Genomic DNA, 19,822 nt, shown 5'->3' with positions numbered 1-19,822 from the left:
ACGGGCGCGAGAGTTCGCGAACTAACATCTGGCGTTGCCTATCGGTGGCTCGACCTCGTAACGGCCTCGGGAATACAATCTCTGATCGCTCGTTCCCTCTCTCGCTCGGCGATCAGACTTATTGGTAGATCATTAATAACCGCGGCCTCCGCCTCGTCACCACGATATCGGAAGCTGTTTGGCATGATGCTCAATCCATAAGCATCAGCCACCTCGTCGGAACTCGTCGACTAGCACTTCGTCGTGATTTTGCTTTCTAATAGTGAGCTCAGTCCACTCCATTGTGACTTGGTTACCGTGGATACAGAGGGGCTTGAATGAAATGGCGAGACTAGCGTACAAATCAACATTTTTTGACTGACAATCATCATAAGTCATCATTGTGTGATATTATTGCTGGAGTGTTTCTCCACAAATGCAAACTTGGAATGTGAAATAGATGTAGATGTCTAGCGAACTTGCTGTTCTGAGTGAGTAACCTCGGCGTCTGCTGTCAAAAAAAAAAGTAAAACACTCCGGAATTCCACATCACGTCTCGCGATGAAGTAACCGTGAAGGTGTCGGGTGGGCCAGCCTCGGCGGTGAGATCATAGTCCAAACGGGGATCTTGTTGGGGCGTGTTGTTACAAGGACAGGGCGAGTGAATAGACTTCGGCCAGCACAGCTGAGCACCGTCCGTTACCCCCGCGCCTGATAACAATCGGGTATGGATTACCCTGCGCATATTATGCGTGATTTGCATGCAACAAGCAATCCAGTGACACGGAACATCTGGGCAAAAGCAGCGGGGGCCCCCCGTTGGCGGGGCGGTGAGTGTTGATCTGTGTGTATGTGTGTATTGCTTCGCTGTGTGTAGGCTTTCTCGACTCCCCCTTTTCTTTCTGCGCCGCACCAAATGTTATTTGTTCAGCTTTCTTACAACGATCAGTTTACTCATTGTAAAGGTGATAAGAACACACCGCAAGTCGACCTGCTTACGAGCGAGACGCCGTAAGTTGGCTTCTCGGCACTCGAGAATGCTGCACGTAACCAGCAATCAGTGCTTCACAAGAGAGATGTAAGCCCAGGACCTCTGAAGCCGCTTGCAGAGCCAGGTACTTTTTTTAGCGGTCTGCTCCAAATACGGATTATCCCTTAAATCAGTCGGATGTACGAGTATCCGTCAATCGATTTCTCCTTATTAAGGTCAGGAAGTTGTTCTCGTGATGATGGCACACTCAGACAGTGCTAGCGATGGCGAAGGAGGTGGAGGTCCGCGTCCAGAGAACGTCGGAAAAACTTGTTCCGGTAATGGTGACCAGGAATCCTCGCCTACCAATCGAACGAACGGTGGAGAAGGGGCGGGGTCGGTGGCAGGGGGTTCCACCAGCAGAAGGAGCAGACGAAAACAGAGCGATCCCCGACGACTTGACAGTGAAATATTAAATGTGGTGAGGATGGATGAAGATAATGCCGACATCAGTGCCGACGCCATGGATGATGATGATGATGATGATGATGAAGATGAGGGTGATGTTAATGTAGATACCGACGGTTACAGTGAACATAATCAAATCGACGACGAGGTCTTTGTAAGGAGTAAATTAAAGAGTGAAGCAATCGCTCTGGATTGTTCAGGCAGGACAACACGAGAATCTTCACCTCGTAGTAGCCATTCCCCGCTCAAGAGTATACATAGCAAAGTTGATATGGACAACAATCATGGGCAGGACCAACTCGATGATGTAACATGCCAACCCGAGGATTTAAGCGTTGGAAAGAAAAAGCGTGGTAATAATCGTGTTGTTTTAGCAATTCCGTCTGTCATTAGGCCCCGTCCTCAATCATTAGCGGTGCAACGTGACTTCGTCAATGATGCCAGGGACTTGCATGATACCGGAAATCGTTTGCAGAAACAACAGCCAGCACATTCTTTCAAGACCTTATCAAGTGAACTGCAAAGCCAGAGTAATTTGATGGCTTTGGAAAGAGACTATCGCTTGAAGTTCACGCCGGACTACGACGCGGAGGATCACGAGTCAAGTTCTTACATCAACGACCCAGATTTCCTCCATCATGGCCAGCCCCGATTCGCCGTCGCGCACAACCAAAAACTCGCCCTCGATCCCGATTGTCCTTCTAGCAGTCCCGATCTCCACTGCGATTCAAAGAATGGAAAAACTTCACCGTCGACATCGACATCGTCGTCCTCATCTACGTCCCCGTCATCGAAAGGGTCGAAAAAGCAGCAGAGATCATACAAAAATCTTAGTCGGTCGCGCCGGATTGTGGCAAACGCCAGAGAACGCAACCGAGTGCATACCATTAGCGCGGCTTTCGAAGGACTCCGGCGGGCGGTCCCCTCGTACTCCCACAACCAGAAACTGTCCAAGCTCGCCATTCTCAGGATCGCATGCAGCTACATCCTAGCACTGGCCAAACTGGCCGACCTCGATTACAGCTCCGACGACCAGCAACAGGCGATGAGCTTCGAGGACTGCGTTGACCTCTGCACCCACACGCTACAAGCTGAGGGGAGATCAAAAAGACGAAAGGTTGGTTGAATAGTGAATATTGTCTATAATATCCTCATCTTTGTATTCCATTTTTGCACGATGTGCCATCTTTGAACGCTTGTGAAATGAAATAGTGTCCATCTTGTTAACAATTTTAGATTGTAATGAAAATGTGATAGCACCGTAGGTCTTCATAAAACATTATGGTCATGATAAAAGGACACAGAGAGGTCAAGTTAGGAATGTATATCTCCAAATAATGTGATTCCTATGCTGTATTGTTAATACGTGTACAATTAGTATGTGTTAACATACCCGCAGTAATTACGTCAGTGAATACAGGATTTATCAAAAACAAAAACAAAACCTTAAAGAGTTTGAAACGCTTCATTAATCATGGGATTGTCCTCCCTGTAACTTTTTTTTTATCTTTGCTATTCACATGGCATGTGAATGTGATGTGAACTTGTTCATCAACAGGGGCGGATCCAGAAAGTCTGTAAAGGGGGGGGGGGGGCGTAACTAATTATTTCTGGTGCCACCTCCGGGCTTCATTTCATTTTTTCTTTTTATTTCTTTTGTTTTTAACGAAAAATAAAGGAGGGTAGCGTGCGGCGGTTGCGCCCCCTCTGGATCCGCCACTGATCAATATAACTAGTTGTAAGTGAATGATCCCGCTATGGGTTATAACGCATACAGCCATCTTTATTTGGCAACTCAACTTTGCATTATTTAATTGCTAGACTTCTGATGTGAAATACTACACACTTGCTCTGATTAACAAAAATATTTAGCCTTCGCTGTAGTTATCGGTCCATTTTCCTGAAAACTGACAGTATTACTACTTCGTTACGATGTCGTCCCATGATAGTCAATAGACAGTTTCTGTAATGCAATGAATGTATTACGATTCATTAATCTTGTCCTACAGCCTCGTAAACGAACCATTTCATTCACCTGCTCCTTCCAATAAATTAACAAGGCAGGAATTCACCAATTCTTGCTAGCAAGGGCAAGCCTTTTGCGAGTTTTGTGGTTGTTGGGGCAACTTTTGTGAGCAAAGCACGCATAGGTTCCGAAATGATCTATTACGCGATTTTGGGGGATGCCTACCAAAAGAAACCAAGTCACCAACTTGCTTGTTATGAACTGAAATAGATTATGTTCACCAGTCCCACTATCCATATCCCCAATGAATGAAGAAAGCAGTGAGGAAAACATTCTCGACGCTGGCGGGATTCGTCACGACTTCACGTAAATCTATGGAATATGATTGACGAACAGGTGCTACATTTTCACGTGATCTGTGAATTAGATGAATTGCTGACAGTATTCCCCTTTTTTGGCTTGCTGAGTGTATTTATTGCATATTTTGAAAGATCTTGATCATTCCGCAGTGAGCAGAAAATTTACCAAATGATATCTGACATTATCAGTGAAAAGTCACAGCGTAAGCCATAAGGGTATCCTCGACCGATGTCAATATCCCGTTAGACTATTAAGAGATTAGATATCTGGTGAGAAAAATGGGTGATCGGTGAATAAACAGGAAAAGGATCTTGATGAAAGGCTAATTACGCTCTTACGGACATCTGGGTAGACGGGGAAAAGACCTCGCGCGAGTGATCAACGTCTTTTCATTCCACTCCCGAACAATAGGAGCAAACGGTCAAAGGGCACACCTGTTGAACACAATTATGCAACCACAAATATGATTTTATGTTCACGTAGCCCTAGTCAGCAGGTGGGCATTCCTAAAAAGATAATGATCTTGGGCATGGAAGTAAATAAGCGATAAGCATACATAAGACATGATCCTTTTGCTGCAATGTTGACCATGTCTTTGCACACATAAGCACATGAACATTTGGCTACATAACGTAAAAAGTGGGTAATTTTTACTGTTTGTTCTCCTTCATTTCAGCCTGATGACAACATTTTAATTCTCGATTCCAGAATTTGACACCAGTTTTGTGCTCTCATACATGTATACCAAAGAAACCATGTTCACTGTTGAATCCGTCCCTTCTATTGATATTTTTTTCCCTCTAGGGAAGCAGAATGCCATATTGTGGAATCGTCAGTGATATCACAATATTCGACAATAATTGCATTCATGTCTTCCTCGCTGATATTCTAATGATCGCAAATGCGTATCAATTGGTATTTTGGTGATGTTTAAATGGGGTTGGGCGATTTTAGGTAGTGAGTGTTTGGATCTGTTCACCCTTTTCATCAGTTGTATACCAGTGGAGTCATTCCTTCCTTATACAGTTCGATGCCTCTGATATACATCGTTGTGAAAGGGAAACCATAAAGTGTTTGCGAGATAACTGCTTTTGTCGTCGCTCGTTACTTCATCGTGTAGATTTCACATCTGGTCATTTGAGACATGTAGTTGCATAGTGCGTGGGTGAAACCGCTGTCGTTTGGATGTAGATCGGTTTGGTCAAGACACTCGAAAATTAGGCATAACAGCTCTTTATTTTCCTTCTCCTTCTTTTCTCCTTCATCATTTTCTCCCTCTTCTTCTCCTTCTTTACCATCTTCTTATTTTTCTTCGTCGTCTTTTTTCCCTCGTTCATCGTCCGCATCGTCGACGTTGTTGTCTTCTCCCTCCAGTTCGTCTTCTTCCATAACTGTATACAGATTATACCAGAACTTCATTCTGTAGACAGTTGCTATGACAGGCAACTCTTGCTGCAATGACAAGTGTCATTCCAGTGACAAGAAACCAGTTTCCTGATTGGCTGTTGCTATATTAGAACTTGCTAATGCTACTCTGGCAAGAATTTCTATCCTTACAATCTTTTTTAATGAAACGAGGCCATGTAGTATACTCCGAGCAAGTTTACAACCTCTCTGCGCTGACAAATTATTCATTAATTAGATAGGTCAACTGCAAATTTCCTCCTAATTTCACATTAAGTAATCGCCAAAGATATCACTCAACACATTTATTATAAGAATATTATAGGGTATTTCAGCAAGAAAAAAAAACACGGCAAGAAGACCACAGGAAATGTTTTTTTTTTTTATAGACACTGTTGTAATAGAATGAGAGAATAGAAATAGTGTATGTCAAAATCACATCGTTGGTGTAAGGCAAACTATGTGATGAATAATACCCCCCCCCCCCGCCCACACACACACACACACACACACACACACACGCGCGCACACACGCACACACACACACACACTTGTTTTACTTTTAGCGGGGGATGATGGAGTCTGAATATTCACCCACAAACAGCATGATTTTGCCATAGAATCGGGTCTTGGTTTCAATACATGATGGCATGCATAGCGATATGTTGTTGTCTTTTTATTCTAGAGTACTTCATGTTTAGGCAGATGTACTCCTCTTATAGTGACTGTCCATCCCGTTCGAACGTCATGATGATTTAAATTTCGATAACTATCGTTGATAATGGAATCAATGCAGACTTGAAACAAATTCATTTTGAGATGGACGTGCCTTCTTGGCCCTTTGTCGCACTAGCCGAATGTGTGCGACACGCCTGTATGAAGCGGAGTGAAATGAAACATAATAATTACACTTCCCACCCCACCCCCTTCATCAATACTGTCCACCGCAAAAAGCTGGAGGCAGGCCATAGAGCAAGCGCGTGGAGACAACGCCTTTGGATGCATCGCGGTCGAGATACAGAAGGAAAAATGAGAGAGACGGGAGACGGGGGGGGGGGGGGGGGGAGGAGAGATAGAAGGGAGGGAAAAGTGTTGTCACTTGCTGAGAGCGAGCGACTATTCTTCTCCTTTCTGCCTCTCTGCCACTTCACAGCTGTTTGCCGTGTTGACCAGCTACTTGAACATCTCGTTTCGCGTTTCGTCCTGGGCCGTAACTTCAGAAATTAGCAGCCACTGCTCCTTCAACTCCGCTCAGCGCACTTCCTTTCGTCCTTGTACTCACGCGCAATTTCGTTGTGTACAGGACAAATGGAATTTCGAGGTAGTGGTTCTGGGAGAGACGCGTTATCGTCCTCGATATATACGCATTGTAAATTGGACATTAAAGAATAATAATAATTATGATGATGATAATAATAATTATATGATTATTATTATTATAATCATCATTATCATCATCATAATAATAATACTAATTGTGATAATAATAGTAATGATAATAATAGTGGCTTCTTGTTTAGCGCACAGGTCCACTTTTCGGTGCTCATGGCGCTTCAAAAGATGAAAAGATAGATAATTATCATATGCATGTTCAAACTTGACAAAATAGAAGAAAATGGCAAACAACAAACAAACACATACCAGATAAAGAATGCAATTGTTCCGAACATTATAGATTACAATTATAGTCCTCAGTGTGAGAGGAACAGATACGTTTTATGTTTGGATTTGAATGTTTCTGGAGATGACAGTGTTGCCTTAACTCAATAGGTAACTGATTCCAAGCAATTAAATCTATACCTTCGATGACCATTCTCTCAGCAGAACAACGAACACATTAAGTATCCAGATGTACTTGTTACGCTAACTCTAAGTATTGCAGAATTTACTGTTGGACGTGATTTGTGATTATGAGTCGTCCGTTAACTCTAAAATTGTTATTAAGTCCCTTGTCTGATTTCCGTTCAGGTCTGACTAGCGCGATGTTACCTATTCAACACACATGTCAAACAAATTAACATCCTAATAAGTATGACAGTCATCGCGTAAATCTGTCAACATTCGATAGGGCAATGTCGTTTTTGGACAATTGGAAGAAGATCCTGAACATGAGACTTCAGACAAGACCCGATGGCTGAAGTTTATGATCGACTCCAAAACGCGCGAGCAAGTGGCGCCACTTCCTTGCTCACTCATCCCTGTCCTGCCGCCACCCACCCACCCCCTCCCCCCCCCCCCCCACAACATCCCAACCTTCACTCGAAGAAGTTCACTGCGTCTTAAAAACCAAGGAGGTACTATAGACGAGTCAGGAGGTCTAGTTAGAAGGCTGAGTGAAAAGTCCTCCCCAAGTGTCAACAGAGAGGTGGAAAGTGGAAAGGAGACCCGAGCTGGTCTTGTCACATCTTCAGTATCGAATTACAGACGCACCCCACCCCAAACATGACATGGAGCCGACACAAGAAAATGTCCAAAATTCGCACAGAAGATGAGCAACAAATTTAGGAGACTGGCTGCCTGCGAATGTGTGTTCTAAATATCACTCTGACAAGTTGTGATAATCGTCGCCTCGGTCAAAATGATGTGCAGTAAACCTCTGAATTCTGAGGGGATCTTGGCATTCTGTGTTGTTAGAAATTTTGAATTTCCATCAAGTCGATTCCACAGTACAATGTATAAGATGTTTGCTTTACGGACATCTCTCTCATAATGATGATGTTTCACCCTATGTACAGTACACTTTGCGTTTTCCGTTTGTCTGGTAGAGAGACTACTATACTAATGACGATCCGTTCCTCAACGCGTTTGGTTCCTGTTACCGGTTCGTTCATTTTATTTGTCCCCATATTCAATTCTATCTAATTCAATAATGGTCTCTATAACGATGATGTTATCATGCTTCCGACCCGAATGATGCCAGAGGCATTTAATCATGCACGTATCTTAGCTAGGCGGTTAAACTGCGCATAGTTTACAGCGATATAATGTGAACACGTAAAAAAAGAAGTAGGCCCTATACTCACACTATACATCATTATTTTTACTGTGTATGTGATTTAGTAGATGTAACCGTTAGTGGACATTACGTATTCTGACATAAAGAGAATTATAGAGTACAATATTGTACTTTGATTGTAATGTAATATGCTATTTTTGTTTACAAGCATAATACAAGTTACGATAGGGAGGAGTTGCCTTCAATCATTCTGATATAACTGCATGTCGAAGTCAAGTTTGATTTCAATATCATCTCGCCATCTTCGTCTTGGCTTTCATTGCCTGTGATGCAGTGTCACATCACACTATTTCCTAATGTCGCTGGCCCCCAATTCAATATCAGCACCGGAAATAATTGAACCACTCAATTACAAAGCACATTGATGTGACTCGCAAATTGCCGTTTGAGGACTGACCGCTGCCGTGTCGTCATTGTTTGCCGAGGGCTGCATTAATTTACCGGTATCACTCAGCACGTTCTCTCATCATCGTCTTTTCGTCATCGTCTTTTCGTCACCCCTCACTCGGCCAGGTGTCCTCCAGTGCCTTTCGTCAACAACGCAAAGTTGCGTGATCTAGTGTGACTTCCAGTTATACATTAGGCCTACATGTATTTTCTTGTCCAAATCCTGACGCTCTGCAGGGAACCAGTGGGGTTCTTGCAGGGAACCAATGAGGTTGTTGTTGTTGTTGTTTCTTGTTTTTATTTCCGTCCTCAGATAAATTTGCAAGAACTTTACATACAGTTTGCCCGTTCAGCCATAATTCTAATTTGCAAAATACGACTGTTCTTCCACAGGTGGGTTGGTTTGGGGGGGGGGGGGTGATCTCCCACCTCCCTGCTTCAGTTGAAGAAGCTCATCCACGGCTATATAGCTCAATGAAAGTCGCTGCTGAAATCCAATCAGATCATCTCGCGATAGATTTGTTTCCACATGCTATAAAGTTTCCTTCTGATGCCACGATGTTAGGACGAACCGTTATGTCTGCAACGTACACACAGAGAAATTAGGGTTCTATTAGGGTTCATATTTTCACCCTACGAGCAAATCTAACTAAAAGGCACCTTATAGGGTTCGGGATGGGTGTAGGGGTGCAAATCCGAACCCTAAAGGGAGCCAAGTCTTAAGGGTTCGAATTTGGAACCATTCCATAGTCTTTCCCGAAAGCTGACATGTGGGTGTTAAATGGTGTTTGCTTGAAATGCCACACTATTTTTGGATATTATCGTATATTTTTATTTGAAAATATAACTACACGTTGTTAAAGAGTAACAGTGTCATCAGTAATACTGTACTAAAAAAATTACTACTTGAATTAAACATTTGTTTTTTCTTCTCGCACCGGAATCAAGAATATCATTTCAATGACGTTATCATAGAGTACACGTATTATGCGTGCACGCGTGGACCGTTCAGCACTTGGTCAATGGCAAAGCTAAAATCGCATGCGCACGCCACGCCGTTGGTCGCGCGGTATACGTATACGTACGTGCATACTACTGACGTTCCTCGTTTGAAATGGACAGACGACCGTGAGGTTGGGATGATGAATTAATCTTTTTGATGAGCCAAACGTTGTGAGTAGATAGTTGTACTATAATTCCGTTGAAAATATTTCACAGTAATCGATGATGATATGTGTGAATTATGCTAATCGAATGCTGAGTGGTGAAAACTGATGCGAAAGAGTTGTATCGAGGTACATGTGTACTAACATGTGTCAGAAGTGCGATCATACATATCAGGTACATACAGTAAAGCATAGCGAATAAGTCAATGAAAGTGCACGGTAATACGGAAAGCCTCAACCAAGGTACTAACTACGACCAACAGCCCCATACGCATAGCCATAGCGTAATTACGCTATGCGTATGGGGCTGCTGGACGCAGTTACCAAGGTACGTACGTAAATAGGTGACCGGATATAGTCGCATCATATTCGTTAATAGGAATTATTACGTTTGAGCCGAGTTGAGGCTCAGTTGGATATTGGTTTCTGTGAAGTTGACACGAAGAACGATGTAGGCATGTATGATGTGCCTAATGAAGAAAAATAGCGTTCCTGGTTCATTTAGGAGAATTTAAGACATGTATGAAGATTGAAGTCAGAAAATTTAGGTTGGCCTTGACTCCTTGTTGTCTATCAATGAAAATAGAATGTGTGTTATAAATTAGCAATGCCATAGTCACAGAGCATAAGCAATGATACACGATATGTGAATTTAGATAATATCTACGGGAGAAGTTGCATGTGCTAGACATGACATAAAATAAGTCACACAAACAAGGTATGTAAACGGTAAATCACTTCAGAAGTACAACTACTTGATCCCATACTTTAGCAGGTAGATATTCCAATATTGATTGTATGTTGAACTTTGTTTTATTCAATTACAGGTTGAGCCTTGCTGATCCATGCTGATGCATGGTGTTAGCTTGGTCTCATACTGGGCCAAAGGGACCTGTGATTATTCATCATCGAGTTCACTATGCATCAAGTTCAATAATGGTCTTCAGGATGAGTGATGCAGGTCAACCTCGAGAGACTGGTGAGCCATATAGGATGCCAGAGCTGGAGATGGAAGATGTTCAGGATGTCAATCCTGGTTCCTCGTTGAGTCAGTGTGGAAGCCATGCCAGTCCTTCTGAGAGTGATGGCCAGAAGGGCATACTATTTGGCAGCTGAAGCAGGTGCTATAGAAACGCATCAAAAACTAGAGCTCAAGGAGTTTCGACTTATGCAGCGTAAGATGAGATTAGCTATGAAGACCAAGCTGCAGGTTGCTGAAGCAGAGGATCAGATATACCTTGACTACGAGAACAAGAAGTTGGGAGTCGGCTTTCCTGTGAAAGCAGAGGATGAAACCTTGCTGTACCCAACTGAATGCGCCAACCAACCAGTACACACGAGTACACCGATTTCCCTGACTAGAGAAGTAGCAAAAACGTTATTTTCAAATTTTCTTTGACTTTTAGCAGATATAGTCCAAAAGCCAATAAGATCATCAGCATCATGTAGTATCCCTGAACCAGGTTTGATGAAAGCCCATCAATTTTTCCGTAGATACATCCGCACAGACCGGGAGACAGACAGGCAACCTGAAAACATATGCCTCCGGCACCATTCAGGGCAGAGGCATAATAATGAGACTCCTATGTCATAGGCTATGTCATGTATGTTTAAACCATACAAAATTTGAGACGGGTCACATTGAATCCCCCCCCCCCCCCCCCCCCATTAGAATTGCTAAACACCACGGCTCTAGAAACATCTTTCCATTTTAATCCAGAAAGTAATCACCTCCCTGTTTTTAGCCGAGGGTGAGTATGAAGCCACTCCATGAAATGAAGATTAGCATTTTTTTTTTTGCAAAATATATGTGAAAATGTCTAATTTCATAGATAACGATAACTATTTATTCTGTCTTCTAAACTGTTGTCAGGTTATTCCCTTTCTTAGAATGCACTGGGCTTGAATATTTACAAGAATACTCTAAAGAAATATATAATAGAAAAATACAAGAGAACGAACTGGCAAATTAAAAATTTAAACACAACCTAAAGAGAACTTGACTTCTATTCACTTTTATCTTTTTTTTTTTTTTTTTTTTTTGGGGGGGGGGGTGGATTATGGATGAAAATATGAATCTGCTAATGGATATGAAATACTCAAATTATGCTTTCCATTATATTTCATACTAGATGGGGTTAGTTTGTATTGTTTATATATTAGATATTTCTTCACCATCGATAGCCTCAGTGCTTCAATAACACATGCACACTTTGAACTGATTGTTTAAGTAGGGAACAAAAAAAAAAATAAGTCGCCTGCTGTTTTTTGTAGTAGACAGCCACACAATGTATGTCAATTTTGGGCAATCTCTGGCAATGCAATGTCATAAGTGGAGTAGCTTTGTGACACTTGACAGAAGCATGATTTTCTCACAAACCCTTTATGTATATAAGGATTGAAAAATAGAGTTTGTTCCAAAACCTGAGAAAACTCAACATATCATATCTACTTTTTTTGCATATAAAAGAACACTGGACTTCACTCTTTAAGAAGGCAGAAACTACATGTATTATCATTACCCTTACATACGTCAGTGACTTGTTGAGGAAATGTGCATGTTTTACCTAAAAGAAAAAAAAAGTGAAATTCTCTTTAGGTTTTCCTTGAATTGTTCTACGCATGTGACATCATAAACTCTTCTCACTCTGCTGCGACTGCACAAATGATTTAAAGATTATTAACTTTTGAACTGAATGTCCGCTTTTCACTTTTTTTTACTGATGTGTTCTAATAGTATAAGCCAGTTCGGGGTACCAGTTTGAGCATGTGCGGAAAAAGGTTATTTGTACCGAGAGACAGGTTGGTTTTTTAATTTCACTGAGATAAGCATCTGTAATGCAAGGATTATTCATGGAATCCTTATAAATGGTGCCTGCCAGTACATCCACTTGACAGCAAGCCTGGTATTTGGCAATGTTAACACACAAAAAAGTTTGTTAACATATTCAAAACAGCACTTAATAAAATAGATGATTCCCTAAGTGTTGATTGACGAACCATACTGGTCACTTCATCTACACTGGTTAGGTTCATTCTTTGTTTGAATATGAGTTCCATAAATGGCTATGGTGGGCAAGCTGCTGCATTATGTCACTTTGAATTGAGTGAAGTGCCTAACCAACTGAGAAAAATGAAAGGTCAGTTGTACCTATGTGCACATGAGCTATCTCCGGACTGGCTTATTGCTGCGCATTCATTCAATCCACATGTAGGTCTATATGAAGGTGGACTTGCCCTCTAACTCTGATTATAATTTTAAGCTTTCTTTAAGTAGGTTGTATAAAGTGCTGATATATTTGTGTAAGGTTTGGTGAAAATTAAGTGTTAAAATGATTGGAAGAGTTGTGAGACTGTAACATCAACACTTGAGGTATTTCTCATGCATGATCATAAATCTCTGTAAAATATTGATGGTAATACATGTAGTAATAATGATAATGATAATAATAATAATAATAATAGTAGTAATGATAGTGATGATGATAGTAATAATAATATATTTTGCTTCTGATCATTATGCTTGTGATGGTGCCAATACCAATACCTGCTTTATGAATGTGAAAAATCGACTGCTCTTTACAATATTTTGAATGTTGGGGCTAAACTGCATACATTGTGTAATTATATTTATGGTCTACTGAGTACAATGTGCTTCTTGTTTCCATCGCTTGAAAAAACAACAACAGTGTATCAAAAAAATTGTTTTTAAACTTGTCTCACAAGACATATTCCTTCCTCTTTATGTCCAGTTTGTCATACCACTGATTGGTTAACTTTATTTTCCCTTTCTGAGGTTACATTTTCTGTGGAATTGTTAATGTTAATTTGATGCAATGAAAAGTGTTTTCAGATGTGCTATTCTGCCCAAGATTTATAACTGGGACATATCTTTAGCTATGTGCATAAAAAAGTAACCAAATTTAGATGTGCATTCTTCATTTTTTTATTCTTTTTTTTTCACCTTTCTTATCATTGGTGTAATTGTATATGAAAAACAAAATGTGAAGTATACTAATTGTATAATGGCGCACATTCGCTAGCTCTCAAGTTTGGAATTGGATGGAATATGTCAGTACAAGTAGTGAGTTTCAAATATATATGACAGAACTTTGCCATACCCTTCATTGTTTTGGCAATAACTTGTGTACGAGAAATCAGAGTTGACATATCGCTGTTAATGTCTAAGAGCGTAATAAAGGTGCTTTTGATTACACATAAAGGTGCTTAAGATGTACCGGTAAATTCAAGGTACATATCTATGATCCATTCTAGAAGTAGAAGGACAATGTGAAAGATGTTTGTCACATAGTTTACTATTACTCTGCACAAGCTTCAGGGATTTTTTAAATAAAAAGAATTAGTGCTTTTTGTCAATGTGGTAACTTCCTTTAAAAGAAGGAAAAGTAATCATTTGATGGAAAGAACAAATATTTTTTCTTTTTCAATGTACTGACCAAATTTCATACATTTTTGATTTACATTGCCCTTTTTATGACAAAATATGCATCTCGTATTAGAATTTGTAGAAATACAATGTATATTTGATGTTCACTTTAAAGTAAACCATGAAAAAGAAAATCGCTGTTAACTTGTCCCTCTTCCATTAGACATATATTAAAATGTTAATAATTTATATGTAAGTATGCACTGTATTCATCATGTTTATGTTCTATTTGTTGTTGAATTGAAGTCTCTGACTTCATTTTTCGAAAGATTGTGTCTTTAATTGACTGAGAAACTGTGTGTAAATCTATGCATGCTATTTTGCGTCATGTCTGGAGTGTTGCCTTAGGTAATTGTTTGTGAAGTCAGTGAAGGCATCCAGTAGACATTAGGTAATTGTTTGTGAAGTCAGTGAAGGCATCCAGTATATAATTATTTTGGTTTAAAAAAAAAGGTTATAATTTTCACCATATGGGGTGCAGAAAGGTAACCCTATATAGAGACGTGTGCAAATTGTATTGCATCCTATATTGCGGTGACTTTATCACCCCATAGGGTGCAAAATTACAACAATAACAATATGAACCATAATGGGTGCAGGTATGAGGTGCAGAAAGGGAACCCTGTATAGAGGTCCATATTTGCACCTTATAGGGTGTTGAATATAGGGTGCTAAATAAGAACCCCCCAAAATAGAACCCTAAATGGAGCCGCTGGTGTTACAACGATATGAACCAGAAAGGGAGCAAATTTGCACCTGAATTTTTGTTCACCATATGGGGTGCAGAAAGGGAACCCAATGTAGGGGTGCAAATATGCACCAGATATGGTGTTGAATATAGGGTGCTAAATAAGCACCCCTAAAAATAGAACCCTAAATGGAGCCGCTGGTGTTACAACGATATGAACCCTAAAGGGTGCAGAAAGGGAACCCAATGGAGGGGTGCAAATATGCACCATATATGGTGTTAAATATAGGGTGCTAAATAAGCACCCCCAAAAATAGAACCCTAAATGGAGCCGCTGGTGTTACAACGATATGCACCCTGTAGGGTGCAAATTAGAACCGTAATTTCTCTGTGTGTATATATCTGAAGAATGATGGAACAGAGCTATTGATCATGTTTACCCCACAGTAATGACTGAATTGTGTATAGAGCAATAATATTGTTTGCGAGATTGAAGGAAAACGATATCCACCATCTGTCCACCTTAAAGGCATAAATTACCATTTAAAACCCAGCTTCATGTGAGTGCTTTAAAATAGTTCTAAAATGTGAGTTAGGGATAGAAGTAACCAATGTAAGAATTTGGATCAGTATACTCAATGTTAAAATAAAAATATTGTTGGATGTGCATAATGTGAACAATAGTTATAATATTTTTTTTTTCTAGACTAAACCGTCTACAGTTACGGTTTATTGAGAAAAACACTGCTTTCTCCTTGTATTTTAGGCTTTATTGCAATTTTTTTTTTTATATGGTAGGATGTTTTGTGATACACCTGACCTACACAATGTGCATCCAGTGTGATATCTCGAACATTTTTTAAATCACTGCTCCCAATGGTAAACAGTACCTTTAATCTAACTTCGGGACAATTCTTAGTTTCTCCTCATTATGATCAAGCAAAAACAAAAAGCCAAACAAAAAACAACCAAACAAAGCAACAAACCAACAAAAAAAAAACATTATGAAGTCAGAGGTTATGTGCGGAAACTCGGGGCTATCCTCCAAACTTGTAGATCCTGACAAAATTGCATGCAATCATACTGCTGATACTGATGATGATCAAACAAAATATATACCTCTTTCTATATATTGTACACAATATGAGAGGCCTAAACGAAGATATATTACACCCCTCGACTGTTGTCGTGTTGAGTGTTAGACACTTTTCTTTCTTCTTGGTGTTTCCTGGTAGCCCCTTCGATACAGACGGATCGATCCCTGTGTTTGTCACATTCAGCCAGTCTGACCTGAAATCTTAACTGCATTGATGAAACATTATGGAAGAGAAGTGTTGTTTTCTCGGTGTTTGTGTTTGTCGAATGCTGTTCTGATTTTCTCATTAATGTACTCCGTGATGAGAATATGATAATAATGAAGACGATTATGACAGTGATCATAATAATGATGATAATAATCAGTCCAGTGATACTACTTTTATTTCCTCGGGGGAAAAATTATTAATCACAATCGTAACCGTTAGCAGCAGCAGCATCACAATCAACACTTGTAAGTAACCTCTGTTGCTTATACACAAAATGATCAAAGTCGCATACATGGAACCAGAAATACAACGGTTCAGTTTTGAAACAAGCAGTTGAGTTCAGACCTTCCATCAGATATAACCCTTGGCTACTAGTATACTAGTTCCATGGATAAACCATGGAACGAGCTCCATTCATTGATAAACTAACCTATAGAGCGCTTTAGCGCACCTCACTCTACATGATGCCAAGTACCATCTTCTTCAAAACATTGTACGTGTGTACAAAAAGAGGGGATTATAGCTTTTCAAATCCCCATACTATTCTGTTTTTTCATCAATTTTGGTTGCTCTCTGCATGAATGCATCATGTATACAGTCAGTAATCAAATCACTGCATTCTTACTTTTGATGAGAGCAGCTACATGTATGCAGAACGCAAGAAAGAAAGTTCCGTATACTCAGTATTGTGCTCAGCCTGTGTTCAGCAGACTGTCGATAGTCTGGGATGGGACGTCGATGGTGTTGCTATATACTTATTTCATCAGCAGCGTTGTCATATCTCATTACTCATCTTTCAAGTGGGCACGTAAGTGGTCTGTTTTGAGTTGAAGTTGAAGTTGAAGTTGTTGTACATGGTTGCCATTGGTCCTCGAGCGGAAGTTGGACACGAGGTCAAAGGTTGTATTGCTATTTTTGAGTGTGAAGAAGATCAAGCAACCAGTAGGCCTACTTGCCGTTGCAAGTAGGAGTACGTGAGATCACGCGGTCCGATACACGACTGACGTACGTGTTCTTCCGCTTGTCATCACTTCCACCACCATCACTACACTACCCAGGCATCATTACCTGTGCCATCATCTCTCGAGTCCTCCTCCTCCTCCTCCTCCTCCTCCTCTTCATCTCCTCTCCTCCTCCTCCTCCTTCTCCGTTTCCCCCTCCACCACCACCTCTTTCCCTACGCAGTGGCCCCCATGTGCGTATGGTTCATCAGCCACGGTTGAATGTCACGAGCGAGTGGCAGCTGGGAAGTGGGCCCAAGCCAGCAGAAGGGTTTGCGAGCCGACGGTAGTGATGGTCTGGGGAATAGTGAATTAAGGGCGCGCCAAGCGACAACCGCGAGGGTGGCGTCGGAGATGGAAAGATACGGCTGAGATATCGAGATGTGGAAGGTGATAGACGACGAGGGTGATTATTACGAAAGAGTCCTCTTTTTCCTCGGAGGGAAGGAAGCCTAGTGTACTGTCTTACTGCTGCAGGGAGCAAAGCGAAGTAATCCGAATTCAAGTCATATTTGGGTGCATGAGCACAGATGTGATAATCAAAAGATATACGAAATAAAGGGATGATAATAGGGGTCATTTTTATATACTGAATGATAAATGCAAATGGTTTTTTATTTCCTGCACCACCTAAGGGTGCAGAAAAGGGTGTACTCATGTAAGCGTTATGTATATTACTTTGTATTACTTTATATGGAAATAAAATCATTTTGAATTGAATTGAAGGGTACTGAAGGGATTGTTTTTCTGAATTACCTGTCCGTCCATCTCTGCTCCCCAGATTTCGTTTGTACGAGTAGAAAAAAATGATATAGATGGTGTGCCTCATGAAGAGTAATTACATTGTTTACATTAACGAATAGTCTCAGAATGCAAGGTCATGTTCTAGTTATAATTTTAACTGTGATAAGATTCATTTTTATGGATAGTTATTGAGATGAAAATGTAACTTCAAAGGTCAAGGTAGAAATGACACTGCGTCACCTGACCGGCAGAAGGGCACTAAGGCCTGGGCGCTCGAAAAATCGCACATTGATGATGTTACATCATACGAAATAGCGTTCAAAACTCTGTCAAAGTATGTCAAAAATCAGACTTCGATTTCGTAGTCGATTGTTCATGCTATAGGGCCGTTCTTGATTGCTCGTTTGCAGATACTTTTCTGCATTTATTGCAAAATAAATGCAAGCAATTGTAATGTCACGACAAAATGAATGATAAACAGATTATACAGTGAGAGCAGATATTCGATATGAAAACCTTGTTAGATAAAATATCAAATGTGATGAATGCAAAAGGCGAGGCTATCATAAGCCATATATTATGTTCGAAGTTTGGAATCTTCGATTGAAAGAAAGAAATATAAACTCAGTGAAAAGGTTCAGACTATTTAGTTTCGGTAGATGAGTAGACATATTCTTATAAGAATCGGGAAATACTTCCTATGCGCTAAAATTATTACGTAACTATCAAAATCTTATTCAAATTTATGAAGTCAATTTATGAATCAAAATCTTGGAGGTCAAAGGTCAAGATCAATTGGCATCATGACCAGTGAAATGAAGGGCCATCGTGCCCGGATTATTGAGATTGCGCGTGGAGGAGACATTCCATATAGATTTTAATGCAGTCAATAATACAAAGTCAGTATACATGTGATTTTCTCCTTGTTTTTCCATCGACATCCATATCACCTTCGATTTTGAATAAGATGACTGTTTTCTTTTTACTGTACTCAGTCGTGATGAAGTCGTTACATCATCGGGAGAAATTCCGTGTAAATTTGCGAAAAGCATGTGCATTCACGGAATTGCATATCTGCTGTGGACGAAAATCAGATTGGACGACTTACTGCGATTTTTCCCCCTTGTATCCCAGCTTTGCCAGTGAATTCACTAATTGGACTTCTCTTTTACTCCATTCGAGTTTGGAACTAATCTGAGTTGATCGTTGTGGGTGCACATTAACATCCATTGCACACATGCAAATTATTCGCATGTTCCTGTGCAGAAACTGACACCGTCAATTCACAGCTGGCAGTCTGCTAGTCTCATTTCCAGTCGCTATGGAAATCCTGTAGAATTCGACATACACGTACATGTAATAGGTATTAGGCCTATACAATTTACCCTGAGAGAGCACATATTTTGCTCAAGCATATATGGGTAAGTGTGAAACTGCAGCGAAGATAGACGGTAGTGGTGAGATGATGGGAAGCAAGATAAGGATGATGAAAGAGGAAATACGATTTTTTTTTCGGTCAACAAGATTGTGTACTCACTGTTAAGACAGATCCTTATGTCGAAGCCTAAGAATTCCCGAGCATACATCTGAAATGCACCTGCTTTGTTAAAGTATCTTTAATACGTAATATGAAGAAAGGGCAAAAACGGAAAACAGAAAACGAAAAATCTTTAGTAAGCAGTGGATAAGATTATTTTCAGGTAGAAAAGGTAGATGCACGGATGGATGGATGCATGGAGAGATACGTATATATCGATGGATGGTAGATACATAGAGAAAGATATATACAGATAATTTCGGGCAATGAAGTGAAACAAATTGTGTATATTAAAGATCACAGGACCGTGATAACACTTTCTGTCCCTCGCAGTGTTGATTGTCGTCTGTATTGCATGGGTCTGAGAGCCATTGGCGCCATTATC

At 40.5% G+C, this 19,822-nt stretch overlaps 1 protein-coding gene across 1 annotated transcript in view; it reads left to right on the top strand.

Moving 5' to 3' along the window:
• The first annotated feature begins 1,095 nt into the window (after positions 1-1,095).
• Positions 1,096-19,822, top strand: part of LOC139715647 (uncharacterized) — a 37,515-nt gene continuing 18,788 nt past the window's right edge. Inside the window, exon 1 of the mRNA XM_071627205.1 lies at positions 1,096-2,534. Within this exon, the coding sequence (XP_071483306.1) occupies positions 1,206-2,534 (1,329 nt within the window). The 5' untranslated portion in view covers positions 1,096-1,205. The remainder of the gene's footprint in view (positions 2,535-19,822) is intronic.

This window comes from Diadema antillarum, unplaced genomic scaffold, assembly GCF_040938485.1.
Source record: "Diadema antillarum isolate AM-2024a unplaced genomic scaffold, OU_Dant_1.0 scf00000053, whole genome shotgun sequence".
Lineage (NCBI taxonomy): Eukaryota > Metazoa > Echinodermata > Echinoidea > Diadematoida > Diadematidae > Diadema > Diadema antillarum.
Note: the sequence above shows the minus strand (reverse complement) of the source record. Positions and strands in the feature narration are given on the sequence as shown.